The sequence below is a fragment of the Impatiens glandulifera genome, chromosome 5 (assembly GCF_907164915.1).
Source record: "Impatiens glandulifera chromosome 5, dImpGla2.1, whole genome shotgun sequence".
In the NCBI taxonomy this organism is placed as follows: Eukaryota; Viridiplantae; Streptophyta; class Magnoliopsida; order Ericales; family Balsaminaceae; genus Impatiens; species Impatiens glandulifera.
The window spans coordinates 36,043,967-36,063,454 of record NC_061866.1 but is presented as its reverse complement, the minus strand read 5'-3'; the positions used below and the strand labels follow the sequence as shown (position 1 = coordinate 36,063,454).

General features: G+C 32.2%; 1 protein-coding gene and 1 non-coding gene across 2 annotated transcripts; both read right to left on the bottom strand.

Moving 5' to 3' along the window:
• Positions 1-6,746: 6,746 nt before the first annotated feature.
• TRNAQ-UUG lies at positions 6,747-6,818 on the bottom strand. The gene has a single exon. It is a non-coding gene; the product is annotated as a tRNA-Gln (tRNA).
• Positions 6,819-18,568: 11,750 nt separating this feature from the next.
• LOC124939262 (basic proline-rich protein-like) lies at positions 18,569-18,946 on the bottom strand. Its single transcript, XM_047479751.1, has one exon. It carries the CDS (start codon positions 18,944-18,946, stop codon positions 18,569-18,571), a length of 378 nt encoding a protein of 125 aa, XP_047335707.1.
• Positions 18,947-19,488: the final 542 nt, after the last annotated feature.

Genomic DNA, 19,488 nt, shown 5'->3' with positions numbered 1-19,488 from the left:
CAAATACAACTATTATTAATGTTATTTGTTTTGATGGATTGACCAAAAAGGAAAAAAATAGACCAGAGTGGCGAGAAACCGCCGTGTATGGCTGCTAGATAACTGCGTTGTAGACGGCCAGACTGTAGAACTAGTGGTCCGCATCAACGCACCCAAGCGCAGGTCAATGCACGTAAGGACTACACCTAGATGCAGAGCCCAAGTACACCCTAAATAGGATGCGGAATGCCCAACACCATGCCCTTCAACACGAATTGCCAACCTAGTCTTGGATGCGGATTAGTGTGGATCTCACCTTCATCTTCAAAGACTTCAATACAACCCGTCTTCCCTGTCCATCAAACGAACCAACAACGCATGAATACCAAAATTTCAATTTTTTTAAATGGCCAACTTTCGATTGACTTGATCATTTTATAAGGGGGAAAGAAAAAAAATGATCACATCAACGAGGAAATTTAATTGGTCTCATGTATGAGGAATTATTGTCTCACTTTAGTTTTTTTTTTTTGTTGCACTTTTATAATCACGGGTTAATATCATATTCTTACAATATTAAATTAGTTAGCAGTGCAATATTAATATCATGATTTGTTTATTATATATTTTTTATAATTTTGTGAAAATAATAATATTTTAACAAATTTAATATTTAAGGCTCGAACTTGAGTCGTTTATAATAATTGGGATTCAAAATTAATTTTAAATTGTGGCATAGAGTTTCGAATTATCACAATTTTGAACACTTAGAATTTTTTTCTCAAACTCTCGAAATTTCAATCTTCTTATTTTGACTGCAAGTTCTAGCAGCGTCAATAAACAGAGAATTGGATTTACTTTTTGTTATACTTTATAATAAGAGCATGATTCATCAAATAATTTGGATAACTGTCTTGAAATGAAGAAATAGCCGTGGTCGTTCGCCATAACTGGAGTGGTATGTATATGAGATGGGAGAAGGGTATGGTCGCAATGAGTTAGAAACTCTTTTTTCTTTTTTAATTTACAAATTTTTTCATTTAGAAAGTGATAAATGAGATAGACATTTTTTCCATTTACAATTATTTTTATTTTTTCTTAATATTATCATGTCGCGGTGAGATAGACATGATAAATGAATTTAAAAAATCATGTCAAAGTAAGAAAATAATTCCAAAAGAACAAAACATCAATCTTCTTACTTTAACCTGTTCTATAAACTAGATGAAGTACTTTTCATTATACTTTAGAATAAGACCATTATTCATCACATACTCAGTACAATTATCACAAAATGAAGAAATCAGCGTTGTCGTTTGCTATAACTAGAGTGATATGTATATGGATGATAGTTGATACGCGTATACTTAATACCCGTAGATATTCGATGTTCGGGGTCAGGTATTTTCAATTTGAGTTGGGCTCGGTGTCAGGGATGAGAAGAGGAGAGGTTACACAATCAGGTTCGTGGATGAGAGTGTGCTAAATTCGATACTCGACTATATTAATATTAAATATATATATAGATTGTTTTTTTTAATGAGGCGACTTTTCAAAATTACAATCATTACAATAAATATATATAATCTATCTACATATATATAATAATGTGTCTGGTTAAGTGTGTTTGGGGGCTATGTGTTTAACCCGCGGGGATTAGTCTCTCTAAAGGAGAAGCGGACTCAGCTCTAAAAAAATTGAATTTGCTTGGTTTGCCGGGTTGAGAGCTGTATTTAATTTGGATTTATATGTGAGACTAAATGGATACTTGAGTCAGATTAAGGGTTGACCCGTCCATAAACTTGAAACGGTTAAAAATATAATTAAAAATATTATAGGTATGTTTTGAATTTGCAACCTAACAAAACAAATACAACTCTTTAACCAACTAAGCTAATAAGACTTTATATTTTATATTCTATAACAAATTTGATGAACGCGCACCCTTTCTAACAATATAACTTCAATTTTTTAACTAACTAATATATATATATATAATAATGCTTAACTTGAAGTTACTTGGTTTTTCGGGTCGAGAATTGTGGTTACTTTGGATATATATGTGAGAGTAAATGGATACTTGAGTCGGATCGTGGGTTACTCACCCATAAACTTGAAACGGTTAAAAATAAAATTAAAAATGCTATATCTATATATCGAACTTGCAACCTAACTAAACAATTACAATAATTTAACTAAATGTGATTGGGGTGTGATTTTCCGAAGGATAATATGTCGGTAAGAAATTAGAGTGGTTAAAAAATATGAATCAAATATTTGATTGACCAAAGTGTGAGATCACGAGGTTAAATGTCGATTGAGATTGGTGGTTTATTTTTCTAGGGATAAAAGACGTGTGAAAGTGTGATTAGGATGTGGTTTGTCAAGGCATAAGAGGTGAGTAACAAATGATCGTGAGGTCACAAGATTAGAGGTTGATTGAGATTGGTGGGTTATTTTCCTAGGGATAAGAGACGTGTAAAAGTGTGATTGGAATGTGATTTGTCAATGGATAAGAGGGGGGTAACAAAATATCGTGAGATCACAATATTAGAGGTCGATTAAGATTTGGTTTAATTTTCTAGGGATAAGAGACATGTAAAAGTATGATTGGGATGTGGTTTACCAAGGGATAAGAGGTGAATAACAAAAGATCGTGAGGTCACAAGAATAGAGGTCGATTGAGATTGGTGGTTGGTTTTTTGAAGGATAAGAGGCATTTGAAACTGTAATTGATATTGGTGGTTAGTTTTCTAAGGAATAATAGGTGGTTGAAAATGTGATTGAGATTGGTGGTTAGTTTACCAATGGATAAGAGGCGTATGAAAATATAATAAAGAGACATATGAAAAAGTGTGAGTTATAACTTATTGACTAATTAACTAATTGGTAATAAATAGTAAATAAAAATTATTTATACATACACAAAATTATAAATTTATTTCAATAATCTCAAGTGGTCTAGCGGTTAAGGTATTCACATTTTATGTTTAAGACAAGAGTCAAACCCCAAAAACTACAAATTTAAAAGTGAGTATTATAAATATTTGAGAGATTAATGTTAAAGAATGCATTATTTAGTATAACATATGGTGATGCGACTTTTAAATAAGGGATAAGTGGAATGTGAAAGTGTGAGGTCGAATTTATTGGTTGGTTGACGGTCATTTGAAAGTGTGAAATCATGAGATAAAGGTCGGGTGGTGGGTGGTTTATCAGTCGAGGGGATATAGAGGTATATGAAAAAGTGTTAGTCACAAGATGATGGTCAATTGGTGGGTTAGTGGTTGGTTTGACGAGGTATAAGAGGTGTGTGATCAATTGGTAAAAGATGTCGTCTAAGATTGGTGGGTTGTTTTCCAAGGAGATAAAGAGGCATATGATGGGATAAAAAGGTATATGAAAAAGTGTGAGTCAAAAGATGATGGTTAATTAGGGGATTAGTGGTTGGTTTGACGAGGGATAAGAAATTTGTCTTGTTGATTTGTTGAAATGGATAAAAGAGGTCGACTAAGATTAGTGGGTGGTTTGCCGAAGGGAAAAAGAGGCATTTGAAAATTTGGGAGTCACAAGAGGTCGACTAAAATTTGGTAGATGGTTTACCAAGTGGATTCAAAGAGGCATATGAAAAATTATGAGTCACAAGAGGTCGACTAAGATTGGTGGGTGATTTTCCAAGGAGATAAAGAGGTGTCTGAAAGTGTGTGAGGTCACGACATGAAAATGTCGGGATTTGCTGGTTTGTTTTCCGAAATGAGGGTAAATATAAGAGGTCTTCTCAATAAATTATATATCAATGGTTAAAATAAATGAATTAGATATTGATTGACTATAATGATTGGGGAATTAGTTGTTGATTTGTTAAAGGGGGTAAAAGAAATCGCGATAAGAGTAAATATGATGAGATGCGAGGTGGAAATTTGTGGTTTGATTTGTCGGGATAAGAAGCCGGTAATAAAAGGAGACATCGACGGTTAAAAACATATAAATGAGATGTTGATTGATCGGAGTACAAATGTGTGTCACGATATTAGAGGTCGAAATTATGATCGGTGAATGATTTTCTAAGGAAATAAAAAGACATGAAAAAGTTTGAGTCAAGAGATGAGAGGTCGATTGGGGAGATTGATGTTTGGCTGGACGAGGGATAAGAGATGTGTGAAAGTGTGTGTAAGGTCATGAGATGAGATGTCGATTGAGATTTGATGTTTGGTTTTCCGGAAGTGGGGAATAATTTAAGAGGTTGGTAACTAATGAGATATTAGTGGATAAAAATATATGAATGAGATGTTGATTGACCGAAATGTAAAAGTGTGTGAGGTCACGAGATTATTGGTCGATTGTGATTGGTGAGTTATTTGTCAAGGGGACAAAGAGATATAAAAAGTATGAGTCACAAGATAAGAGGTCGATTGAGATATTAGTGTTGGTTTAATGAGGATAAGAGGTTCTTAAAAGTGTGTGAGGTCACGAGATAAGATGTCGATTGAGATTTGGTGGTTGGTTTACCGAAGTGGGATAAAAAAAGAGGTCGCGGTAATATAAAAGAGGATGGTAATAAATGAAATATTAGTGGTTAAAATATATGAATAAGATGTTGATTAATTGAATTGTAAAAGTGTGTGAAGTCGCAAGAATAAAGGTTGATTAGTATTTGTGGGTGATTTTCCGAGTGGATAAAAAAGAGTATGAAAAAATGTGAGTCACAAGATAAGAGGTCGATTATTATTAAAATAGATCGCGGTAAGGATAAAAATCATGAGATGAGAGGTGAGATTTGTGGAGATAAGAGACCGATAATAAAGGAGATATCGGTGGTCATAAATAATATGAATGAAATTTTGATTGACCAAAATGTGAAAATATGTGAGCTCATGATACTAGAGGTCAATTGAGATTGGCGGTTGATTTGTTGAGTGTGATAAGAGACATATGAAAAATACGAGGACATGATATGAGAGATCGATTGAGATTGGTGATTGATTTGACGAGAGAAAATAGGTGTGTGAAAGTGTGTGATGTCACGATATAAGATGTGGATTGTGTGATTTGGTGGTTATTTCATCAAAGTAAATGTAAAAATGGTCGCGGTAATGGATAAGATGTTGGTAATAGTGTAAAACACGTCTAACATTACTTTATATAAGAGAAAAATTGTATGACACAACTTTCAGTAAAATCTCTAAATAAATCTATAATAACTAATAAGATAAATGGCGTAATTGACTTGATTCTTACTAAGAAGAAATCTAGATTTCTTTTTAAGTGTTTTTCAATTTCATAATATTTTTTAAAACTTTAGATATTTAATGAATTTTAAAATATATGTTAACATTAAATTTTGTATTGAACTTAATTTTTAAAAACTAAAACTAATTTTAAATTAATTAAATTTGAATAATATTAATTTATCTAAAATATTTATAAATAAATAATATTGTGTTTATATTATTGGATTCATGCTAGTTTATTATAATTTTACTCAGATTTGACGTCAATCAAAATATTTCACTCTCATTATTATTCATTTGAATATATTTTAAGAACAAAATATTATTTCACTCTCGTTACTTAATTTTTAACATTATTCTCTCTAATTCTTCAACTTTTATTCTTCTAGTTATTTCCTCCATTCTAATAACAACAACATTGTTATTTTTTTTAACCACTACAACATAAAAATGTATGTAATAATGTTTCTATTTTTTTAATATCATAAGTTTAAAGGTATTTATGATTTAATAAAACAAAATTTCTTTTTTTTCAACATCTAAAATCTTATACATATTTAATTGGATAATGTGGTATCTATCAGAGATTAAGTATCCAACGAACCAGGGATTAAGATACAAATTGAGATACCTATCGAGTTCGAGACTGGGGTCGATTAATAAAATTAAAAATAGATTCAATGATGAGTACTTCACTATCCGAGAGATAGGTTATATATTGTCATCCCTAGGTATGTGTATATGGGGTGAGCAAAATGGTATGGTTGCGATCGATATAAACTTTTTTTTTAAAATGTAATATAATTATATTTAAAGACATTATAAATTGAGATAAATCATGTCAAAGTAACAAACCGAGCATCAAATGAAAGAAATGTCAATCTTCTAACTTTGAAACGAGTTCTAGTAGCATTAACAATTTATATAGTGAAATTTTTGTTATACTTTATAATATAATAATTATTTATCACATAATTATCACAATTACATTGAAATGAAGAAATAATTGCCTCAAAATGAAGAAATCGTCAACGAATATGGTTGCTACAAAAATATCGTGAAAGTAAGAAAACAACTTCAAATGAGCGAAATGTCAATCTTCTTACATTGAAACGAGTTCTAGCAACGTCAACAAACTAGGTAATTATTTTTTTTGTTATACTTTATAATATGATCATTATTCATCACATAATTGGCACAATTGCCTTGAAATGAAGAAATAGTTGCCTCAAAATGAAAAAATATTTGCCATCGTCGCAATCGGGTAAAAATAACGTCAACAAACTAGGTAATTATTCTTTTTGTTATACTTTATAATATGATCATTATTCATCACATAATTGGCACAATTGCCTTGAAATGAAGAAATAGTTGCCTCAAAATGAAAAAATATTTTCCATCGTATCGTCGCAATCGAGTAAAAACTCTTTTTCTTTAAATTAAAAAGAAACAACATTTGCTAAAACCAAAATTGAGGTTCGACAAACTCTTTTTCTTTAAATTAAAAAGAAACAACATTTGCTAAAACCAAAATTGAGGTCCTACCGGGAGTCGAACCCAGGTCGTTGGATTCAAAGTCCAAAGTGCTAACCACTACACCATAGAACCTCCTATATTTTGTAATTTCATGTAATTTTATCTTACTCATATCAATCATTTTTATTATTGACAATTTCCTCAAAATTATTTGAAGCTTGAAAACTATGAATTCTTATTTATTATGGGCTTTTATATTTTATACATGAGGTTAGATTTGGATGGAGGTATGTGTAAGCATTAACTTTCAACTCTACAATTTTATATTTTTGTAAATAATTTCGAGTAAATAAATTTATTTTCAAATTCTTTTTATACGGGCTAATTGCACATAATTTAAAATAAATAGTAATTTTCGAAATGATGTTGTATCGATCGAATTCTAATAGTTAAATTTTGGACTATGTTCAAATAAAACTCAATAGGCACAAATAAATATGATATTAAATAGATAAGATGAAACATATATAATATTAATGTTATTTGTTTTGTAGGGATAGGGGAAAATGAAAAACAATGGTTGATTGAAGTGACAGGAAACCACCGTATCCAACTGCTAGACCACTACATTGTAGATGATTTAACGACCGTCACACACCCAAGTGCAAGTCAATGCGCGTAACGATCACATTTAGGCGCGAAGCCCATGCCCAAGCCATGAAACTATCTTGTCCTGGACTTTTATCCCCTTTCATCGAAAACATATCTTTTCTGACTTCATTCATACTGACTCTTGTAATCAATTGGTTACCACTTTCTTCACTGATTTTCCTTTACACAATCTGTTGAAGCAATCTTTGGTTGTCCTCTATTATTGTGCTCGTTTCTGTTCCAATCAGCTCTTTGTATAAATTTATTGCTTCCTCATGAACTACATTTTGTCCCTATAAAACATCTCCATGTGAGTTTTGAGCCTTAGGACCTGATTTCTGAAATTCCTTGATGAACATTTTTTTATAAAATAAAGAAGTATTCTTGTCTCCTAATGAAAGCCAATTTTCTCTAGATTTCTGCTTAGCAAAGCTTTTTTCTTTAAAACAGAGGTCTCTGAATCGCGTAAGAGACTCTTTTTCCTCTTCCCTGTTATAAGGTAGATTTGGGGCTCTTAGTGTCTTGCTTTGTATTTCCTCTAGTTTCATTTTGGCTTCCCCTACTCTTTTAGAAATCTCACTATATTTTTTCCGGTCTAGCTTATTCAGCTTCCCTTTTAGTAATCTTAGTTTCTCACAAACCCTGAACATCTATTTCCATTAATTCTGATGTTCCAAGTTTCATTAAGGATTTCATTAAATTCTTCATCTTTCATCCAGAAGTTGAAGAACTTAAAGGGTTTTTTCTGTTTTTTCTCCTTATCCCAAATGAATTTCAAAGGGTAGTGATCAAAGATATCTGGTTGCAAAACTTAGATTTGGCTTCTTGGGTAAAACTCCACATATTTTTCATTCACTAGGCCTCTATCAACTCTGTTCTTTCTCATGTTGTCCGCCCGACTTGAAGTTGACCATAAAAATAGATTACCTAAGAAAGACGGTTCAATACAGCTTATGTCTCGAATCCATTCATTGAAATCCTGCATTTCTTGTGTTATGTGTGTCTCAAGCTCTCTTTCATTTCTAAATCTTGTAACGTTAAAATCTCCCATAATAACCCACGGTTCATCGTCCGTAATGTTTCTTCTCAAATCATTTCAAAGTGTCTTCCTCTCTGTCCCAGAGTTGCTTGCATAGACTACCGCAAAGAAGATTTTTACCCATGTTACCAGATTGAAAACCTCTGTTAAAATAACTTGTTGGCTTTCAAAATTTTTTTGACTTCAACCCTTCTTTTATCCCATCCTACCCAGATTCTGCTTTTAACCCCATCAGAGTTATGAATAAATTCTAATTCTTCTTTGAAACAACCCTGGGCAAAATTCTCTATTTGACTTTGTCTGACTTTTGTTTCAATAATTCCAAATACTGTGATTTCATTCCTTTCTGATATTTTCTAACCTCTCTTCTCTTTATAGGGTCATTTTACCCTCTAATATTCCATGTCATTAAGTTCATAAATGAAAAGAAGATGTTCCAACTTTCCTTCCCCTTCCTTTACATTTTATTCCTTTCTATTTTGCCCATATAGTAGGGCTATAAGGAATTGTATTGTCCTTAATTTGCTTACCTTGCTGTTTTGAGATTTTCGTGTTTCTCTGGTCAACTTTCTTTTGAATTGGAGATTGCATAGTTTCAACCGATTTAAATGCCTCTTCTTTATCTTTCCCATTTCTTTTACCCACTTCCTCTTTCTTGATTTCTCCCACGCTTTCCCTTTCCACAACCTCTTCGGTATTGATTCTTGCTTCCGGATCAAGTTTCTTTGTTACCTCTTCATTCTCAGCCTTTGTTTCTAAATCTCTTACCACTCTATCTTCCTTCCCCTATTCTTTAAAACCCTATTCTGAATTTCCTTCCTTATCTTGATCCTTCTGCTTACTTACTACTGATTCTTTAGTAACCTCTTTCTACCTTTCATTCTCAACCTTTTTTCTTTTCCAACCTTTCTTGTTCTTCTTTTTGTTTCTTTTTTGTATCTGTCTCTTTCTCGATCTTCTTCTTCCTTTCTTCTTCAATCATTTTCGGGCACTTGTAACAGACATGTTCGAATGTATACAGTCAAAGCATCTACTCATATGAGATTCTCATAATTATGGGTTCACCTTTTCTGTCCATTACCGTCATCTAGTGTGGAAGATTTAATCTCGAGTGTATCACAATGCACATCCTAGCATAAGTCATATGCTCACCTTTTTCTGTAGTTGGGTCCATGTAGAGTGGACTCCCCAATAGGCTCGCAAAGTGACTTAATGTTTTAGGGTTATACATGTGTGGAGGGATGTTGCGCAATTGGAACCAGATTTGCGCAGTTTCTTTGGGCTTGCTGAATAGGTTCATACCTTCTGCCCATTTTTCGAGTTTCGTGTAGTTTTTCCCAACAACAAATGTATGCTCATTAATCATAATACTTTTGAGATCTAATCCTTCTTTGAATTTGAGAAAGTACAAGTCATGAATGTTTGATGTTACCTTTTCTAGATCATTTCCCCCATTGTTCTATTAGGTTTTTTTGGTTACTAGAAATGGCACCTTGTTTCTTCCGATGAAGTTGTTCACTATGACATTCTTTCATGACTTTACACAGTTTTCCTCAACTTCTTGGGGTAGTTTGAATTCAAACGGGGAACCGGTAATTTCAACCTTTGTCTTAAATGTTCCAAGGAAAATATTTCCCCTTTCTTGAACTGGATTATCAGCTTTTGTTTCCCTTTTGTTTTTCTGCCCTGCATTCTGTTTCTGTTATTCATTCTTCTCGTTACTCTAGTTTTGCCTTGTTTTTTGATCCTTACTCTACTTTTGCTATATTTTCTGATCATTCCTTTGAGTTTTACTTTGTTCTTCAATTTTCTTCCAAACCTGGTCTACATTCTAATTATAATTGTTCTTGATGAAGTGGACTCTGGTTTTGGGGCATTTAGAGAGCTCTCTCAAAGTTTCAACAGACCAGCTCACAATAGTATCGTACTCCTCTTTTTATAAGAAATTCCAGTCTTGTAGGTAATGTAGGTAGAATTACTTTGTGTACTGTTTGCTTTTCTCTTTTCTTAAAGCGATTTGGCCTTTCTTGCCCAGTATCAATAATTTTGTTATCTGATTTAGGGTTAGTTTATAATAAAGTTATCACATTTGACTATGTTAGTCAAAGATAACATTATGGATCCACTACTCAAATTATTGAATAGAGAGTTAGTTTGAAGTCCTTTGAAACATTAACATACTATAAGTTGGTATGAAGGAAAACCCAACTTATGTGGACTAAAGATCCCAGGAGCTGGGTTCAATAGGACAACCTAGTTTTACTCACTTGGAAAGTTATTATTGATAATTAATCCTATAACGAAACAATATATATTTTGACGAGGATAAGCATATCGTTTTTAATTATTCTTTGTGATCAAAGAGATCACCTATGTGAGGGATAAGTAGGGTCGCTTCAAAAAATTGCACAGCTCAATTTTAGACCCTCTCAAAGAACCAGGCGCGTGTTCTATGGCCAAAATGGACACAACCATGAGAGCTTGACATGTATGAGGAAGAATTCTATGTGAAAGTGTGTAATCGTTTACACAAATGTCAGAATAGTTCAAGGACATTGACTCTACTATTCGGCTAGTAAAAGTTATATAATTTCATAAAAGAAAGTTCAAATGGTTACACATACCTATCCTATGTAGGATTCAATTATTGAATCTTTCACCGGGTTAATCTTTCAATTTCCATTAGTGTGGGGATTATTGAAATTCTAAATTAATTCTATTAATTAAATGGAAATTATAATTTTGATAAGTAAATAAAATGTAATTTAATCCAAATAAATATAAATTCATACCAAATTCAAATGTGAATTTTTGGTGAAATTTAATGTCAATGGAACATATCGAATACCAAGAGTCTAGAAATGTCAAGAGCTTATGAATGGCAACCGTTGGATGAATTATCAACCGTTGGATTAATAAATGAATTTATTATGATGATTTAATTTCCAAGTATATATATCCCCTCATGTTGGAACTCTTCATACAACAAATCTCTTTTTCACTCATTATATTATCTCTCTAAAATTCGAAAGGATTTTTCTTTTTTTCTTGAGTGTTGTTCGAGTTCTTCACTCAACTAAGTGTTCTTCGAGTTTTCATTTAATCGAGTGTTCTTTGAGTTATTGACTTGTCGTATTTCCATTGAAACCCGGTGATCGATTCAGGTATCAAGTTCGTTGCGTAGTGATTCTAGTGTTGAGTCACTACTAGATTCGTTGTGCCCTGGGAGACTACCATTTGTGATAAGCTCCAACACAAGGGAAGACGGTAAAACTATTTTAAAGGAAATGTTATAAACACATGCCTCGAATCAATATTGTATTCTGGTGATTTCGTTCTTTGTATATTCTAGATTATTTAATTTATTTGTAACATCATATATATATATATCTTTTATTTTTAAGAAAAAATATCTAACAAAAATCTCTCCACGAGTTTTAGATAGATGTTGACTCGTATCTATCAGAATCTTATCCAATACAAAATCATCCTTGTTAAAGTTTTCAATAATCTTATCCATATAATGCGATTGACTTAGAACTATCCTTTCGATGTTCTAATCACTTTGATTCCAAAAATCACATCAGTCAATCCAATATCTTTCATGTCAAATTTTGAATGTAACATATCTTTAGTGGAATTAACTATTTTATCATTAATTCCAATGATAAGTATGTCATCTACATAAAGACATAAAATGACATAACTGTTTTTTGTGTCTTTAATATAAATACATTTGTCACATTCATTGATCTTGAATCTACTTGAGATCGTAACATGATCAAATTTCGCATGTCATTATTTTGGAGCTTGTTTTAAGCCATATAAAGACTTAACCAATTTACAAACTTTATTTTCTTTCCCTTGAGTAGAAAACCCTTGAGGTTGATCTATTTAAATTTCTTCTTCCAATTCTTCATTTAAGAAAGTTGTTTTTACGTCCATTTGATGAACTTCTAAATTGCGCAAAGAAATAATCACAAGAATCTATCGAATATAAGTTATTCTCGTAACTAGAGAATATGTATCAAAATAATCAAGACATTCTCGTTGGAGATATTCTTTTACCACCAGTCCTTACTTATATTTATCAATTGATCCATCAGTTTTTATTTTCTTTTATTTTCTTTTTGAAAATCCATTAGTAACCTAGTGGTTTATTTTCTGGACTCAGAACCACCAGTTCCATGTATTATTTTTTAAGGTAGATTATATCTCACTATTAATTGTCTTTTTCCATTGAGGCCCTTCAGACGAGGTAATTGCCTCATTATACGTTTAATGTTCACTTTTCATCATTAACGTAATAAAATCTAGACCAAATAATTTTTCCGTTCTAGCTCGTTTACTTCGTCTATGTTCAACCTCAGCATTATTTTCTTTTTCTTGTTTATCTAGTTCAAGAAATCTTTCTGGAGAACATTATTCTTCATTAGAATTATATGGAAGTACATGTTCAAAGAATGATGCATTTCTCGATTCAATTATCGTATTCTTATGAATGTCTGGAATGTTCGATTTAAACACAAGAAAATGATAAGTACTATTGTTATGTGCATATCCAATAAATATACAATCAATATTTTTTAGTCTAACTTTTACCTTTTTAGGTAATGGTACGGCTACCTTAGTTAGACACCCCCACATTCGTAAGTATTCATATATATGATGATTTCTTTTATGCCATAACTCATATGGACTCTTATCTAGATTTTTTTGTAGAACCTTATTTAAAAGGTAATTAGCCTTCAAAATATCTTCTCCCCAAATGTTTTGTGGTAGACCAGAACTTAATAGAAGTGAGTTCATCATTTCTTTTAATGTTCTATTTTTCCTCTCACTTGTACCATTTTGTTGAGGAGAATAAGGTGTTGTCGTCTCATGGATTATACCATGTTGATCACATAGCTCGGCAAAAAGTGATTCATATTCAACCTCCTCTATCACTTCTTAACACCTTGATATTCTTACCAAGTTAGTTTTCAACCTCATTTTTAGTGAATTTCTCTGTGACTTCATATTTACTTTTAAGAATATGCACATAACAATATTTTGTGTTATTATCAATAAAATTAATGAAGTATTTATTTCGACCACGTGTTGATGTTCCTTTTAAATCACACACGCCTGTATGAATTAAATCAAGTGATCTATTATTTCTTTCAACGTTTCGAAAGTATGATCTCGTCAATTTTGCTTCAACACAAATTTCACTCTTGTGTTTTTTATTTATTTCGAATGTATGTATATTTTTCAGTTTTATTAATCGATGCATCAAATCATAATTAACATTTAATAAGGGCGGGTAAAAAAGAGAGGTGAGGTGGTTGTATAATTCCCAAGCACATAGCCTACCATGCCGTAAAATAGAAAAATTCAACAAATAAATAGAAGAGTTATTTTTTCCATTCATACTTGGCTTAACTTCCATTACATTAAGATTAAAATGTCCAACAGTAGCATAACCTCTACCAACAAACATTCCACCTTTGAATAAAATAATTTTATACGACTCAATCGAAATTCTAAAATTATGCTTACTTAAAAAAGAATCGGATATTAAAATTTTTCGGATCTCCAAAACATACAACACAATAGTCAAAGTTAAATTTTTCCCTGAAGACAACCTTAACACCACTTTTTCTTCACCTTGTATATCGGAAGTGGCAGAATTCCCATGAACAACTTTTCACCATTCTTCACTTCTTCGATGCTTGCAAATACTTCTTTGTTGGAGAAAACATGTCTTGTAGCTCCTTTGTTAATCCGCAGTTCTCGTAGATTAGACCCCACCAAATTAACCTCCATATATCACCGTAAATAAATCCATGTTCAACCATCCTAGAGTTAAGTTAGCCTCTCGAACTCCTCTCGGATTCTTGCAATCGGAAGATCTATGGCCCATGCCATTGCAATTGAAACACTTTCTCATGAGCTTCTTATAAATTCCTTATAAATTCCGCCTTTAGGATTAAGGTTCCGATTTTTGACAAAAGAATTATGTTTCTTCTTGTCTTTATCATGTTTCACCAAATTTGTTTTAGTCACATGTTAACTAAAGTATTTCTTTGAGGTGATTTTAATATAAACATAATTTCATTTAAAGACATTAAAAGTTAAATAAAAAAAAATCATTTCAAAGTAAGAAAATAGCATCAAATGAATGAAATGTCATTATTCTTACAATAAAACGAGTTCTAGCAACGTCAACAAAATAGATAATGAATTCATTATACTTTAGAATATGGTCATTATTCATAACATAATTAGCACAATTGTGTTGTAATGAAGAAACAATTGCCTCAAAATGAAGAAATTGTCGTTGAATATGGTTGTTAAAAATATTGTTAAAGTAAGAATTCCAATTGAATTGAAGATTCAAAATAAGGAAATTGACGTTGAACACAGGCCACTAGATTCAAATTCCAAAGTTCAAATATAAAGTGATAACCACTACACCATATAACCTTGTATGTTTTGTTATTTCATGTTTATCCTTATCTATGTGTTTTGTTTATTTTATGTTATTCATCTCAACCATTTTTATTAATAACAATTTCTTAAAAAAAAAATTGAAGCTTGAAAAGTATTAATTATTTTGTTTTCCCTAATTCTTATATGTTATACATGAGGGTAAATTTGACAAATGTATGTGTAGACATTAATTTTTTACTACCCATTTTATAATTTTTTTTAAATAATCTAGAACCAATAAAATTATTTTCTAAAATTTATATAGACTCATGGTAGGACATTTAAAATTATAATAATTCAAAAACAATGTCGAATCTATCAGATTTTAAAATAATTAAATTTAGACTATATATTTTCAAATAATACCTAAGAGGCACAGATAAATAAATAAATAGGATACTAGATACATAAGAGTAAACAGATATACCTATTATTAATGTTATTGGGTTTGTTTTTTTAAGAATTTAAGAAAACAAAAATTGATCGAAGTGGCTGGAAATCGCCGTGTACGGCTGTCAGACCACTGCACCATAGACGGCCAGACGATAGAGCCAACGGGTCCCATCAGCGCACCTAGGCGTATCTAGGCGCATGTCAACACTAATAAGGACTACTTCTAGGTGTGGAGGTAAGCCCACTCCATGCAAGACGCTGATTGTCCGACACCAACGCACTTCGACCAACCTGGTCTTGGACGCGAATCACCGGCGTAGAGGCTATGTACCCTTCATCTTCAACGCAACTCATCTTCCCTAGCCTTCCAACATATAATTATAAATTTGAGTGTAATAGTGTTGTCTTCAATTTTGTGTGGAAGACTTTCAAAAAGACAAAAGAATTGAAACCGAGCCAAACTAGACGGGTTGAGTCAACAAAAGTATACACATAAGCCCACACATTTAAGGCTTATCAAATAGCCGGGTGATGTCATGATGACGCCATTTACATACCACATTTGAAAAACGCCCAAATGCCTTGATTTTGACATTGATCAATTGAAGGAAGAACAACAAGGATCTTCAACTTACAAAATTCAACCAGATTGCTACACGGAATAGTTTTGGATGATATTAGATATTTTGTAAAGCTTTAAGAGTCCTCTACAAGGCCCGTTTGAATCATAATTCGATTTGAAGCTCTTAACCCAATGAAATTGGTAGTGCAAGACAATGCGACCAGAATAGGATCAAATTGGACATGCTTACGGTTAGATATTCATAAATTGAGCCAAGAGCCTCAAAATTTAATCTGCTACCTATGGTTGGAATGCTAAGACACAGCATGTTCAAATGGATCGGGTGTCGAGTCTCTATTCGATGACTAAGGTGGTATATGCAACCCGATAACATGATGCAAGTACACCCACTTCAATTCTAAAGCGAATTGAAGCTAGGTGTGACTTCATAAATTCATATATTTTGACTCATTCAACCATTGGAAATATTGTTGAGTTGACTTTCACTTGGTAACAAGAAGCACTCATGGCCTGACCTACAACCCACGCTAGGTTGCCCGTAAGCCAAAATGTTCATTTCGGGGCCAACAATATTCCATCGCGAATTGCATTAACTTGTTGACTGCAAGACAAAATATTTATCTAACCTCAATACCTTTCCAATTCACTCTAGCTTGGCCTCAATAGTGATCTGAGACCAAAGTTATAGTCATTTGAAGTTTCGGTTTGAACAAGACGACTAAAAACCGAGACAAGAAGAGACTATTTAAAAATGTGTAACTTGGCATACACTTGATATTTTGACTTTATTCAAAGCTCAATGTGTAGCATCACCGCCTATATAACAAAACACAGTCAAGACTCAATTAAATGAAGGAATAAGACGGTTTAACTCATTTACTGAGTTACTAGTTTCCAAAACAATTATTTCCAAAGTTACCTTGAGCAATGGTATATAAGGATCTATCCTCATTCATTTGAGGCAACTTTTGTCATTTGCAAGATTTCCAGCACACTCGGAGAGAGAATTTGACTTGAGAGCTAGAGTGACCAAAAGAAGATGTAGTTGTCGATGTCGGATGGCCCAAATGTACTCGCCGATGTCGGATGGCCCATATACACTCGCTGATGTCAGATGGTCCAGATGCACTCCTCGATATCGGATGGCCCAAATGCACTATTCGATGTCGAATGGCCAAGATGCATTCGTCAATGTTAGATGGTCCAGATGTATTAGTCAATGACAGATGAGCCATATTCATTCGGCAATTCGGCAATGCTAGAGATGGTCAATATGCATTACTCAATGCTAGAGATTGACAATTTACATTAGTCAATGACAGATGACTTACATGGCTTAGATGCATTAGTCAATACAAGATGACCCAAATATTATACCGTGTCTCTTTTCTAGATTTAGAGTTGTCTCAAAGACAACTTAATAGCGACTTTATTAACCCAAATATTCAATTCTACCCAACATCTATTAAATTTATGTGTTTTAGGCTAGGGTTTAATTCAGTTATGAATTAGCAATGCTAATTGTTCTTTAGTTTTATTTTTTAGCATTGGTGAAAATGAACCATAGATACAGGAGAAATCAAAAGTGTTTGATTATTATTGATTTTTAATTTGTAACTGTTACACTTTAGGACATTACGGACTTTGGCTTCCTAGATTATTCTAAGAATGATGTAGCAAGTTATAATATATGACCTCAAAAAATGGATATATTTGTTCATTTTGTGGATAATAAAAATAGAAGTGAAGCGTATATATTGGATAAGAAGTTATGAATTTGGGTTCTTATAAATTAATTGTATTAGATTTATGTGTTTGGTAGATGTAATAGACTATATAAATTGATTGGACATGGATTGTAGTTATATAACAAGAATGAACCATATAAGAGTAGTGTTACTATCATAAAAATACTTTACAAATCTTTACATGTTTCTCTTTTATTTATGGTGTGATTTCCTATACAGATAAAATCATATTCTTATTAGCTTGTGTTTTCTAATAAATTTGAGCTTTTTTCTATCAAACTAACATGTTTCTAACTATTTACAAATTGATGGTTGTAAATTGTAACTATTTACAAATTAATTGTGTAGATTTTATCAATCACTAGGTTCTTCAATCCTCTCATTTATCTCGTTCTTAATTTCTTATCCTCACCCAACAAAAAAATTAAACACAAAAAATAAAGAGAAAAAAGAAAAAAAAAACAGTGATCATTTTTAAAACTTTAATTGTATGGAATATTCACGTTTCACCTACTTTACTAATTCGAAAACAAGTGAGGGTTTCAAAATATTGAAGGCCATGTATCACCTAACAAAATAATCTGACTGGTAGAAAAAAAGAAAAAACTCAACTTTAAAAAAAATAATAAACAAAAAAATCTAGATAGACAAAAGAAAATAACAATAATAAAGGAATACATAATTAGACTATTTGATTCTAACACATACTTACATATCTATATAAGTTTTATATAAGATAAAAACATACATGTTTCTAACTATACTAAATTTCTACCCACAACATCAATTTTGAAAATTGATACCCGCTTGAAGTGACACAAATTTAATCAAAGGAGTATATAATTATCATCAAAAGAAAATCAAAATCATCATCTATGTCCAAAAGAAACCATCAAAAGAAAACAAACATCTTTTATTCGTAATTATTAAGATTGGGGAAACCAAGATAAAGAGTATAACTACTCATATTATCGAGTCATGACAACATACATAATTAATAAGGCCGTGGGGGACCAGGTCCAGGAGCCCGGTTCCAATTAGGCGGTGGAGGTGGACCATATGGGTCCAAATATGGCGGTGGAGGGGGGCCAGGAGCTCCGGCAGGTCCCGCATGTTGATGGGCATACCAGCCCGGTCGTGGTGGCGGCTGCGGTGGTGCGAATCGATCTGGTTGTGAATTAGGACCCCATGGTCCGGGTGGTGGTGGCTGTGCAAAATGATCTGGTGGTGAATTAAAAGGATCCCATGATCGGCCGGGTGGTGGTGGTGGCGGTGGCTGAGTAAAACGATCTGGTGGTGAATAATTAGGACCCCATGGTCCGGGTGGTGGAGGGCGACCGAAAGGATCTGGCGGTGGTCTTCTGAAACCCATTCTTTCTTAATGGATTGATTATTTGGTGTTCTTTCTAGATTTTGGGTGTGTATTTATATCCTTACTTACAGATTTAACGCTCAATTTCACCTCACGGTAATTAAAACTTTACTGTTGTTAGTATCTAGATATCTGATTTTATTTTTATATTAAGCTAATCTATAATAAACTATTAGGTGTAATATTAATAGACAATATATATATATATATATATATATATATATATATTAATAAAAAAAAATCAAAATAATTGTAGTCTTGTAGGTGATGTTATATAGTGTAATTAGATTTTTTTTTTTTGTTAATAATAAATTGATTAGGTACTTAATAATATACATCAAAATAACAAATAGTATATCTCTTTACAAACTAAAGAAAATTATTGTATATATATTCATCTTTTGCATCTATAACTACTCTAAAAGTCATTTTTATTCAAATAAATAAAGATGAAGATGCTTAGATAAATATTATATTGGTTGGGTCATACAGTTTATGAATAGATTATAGATTATAATATTATAGAAAAAAATTATAATTAA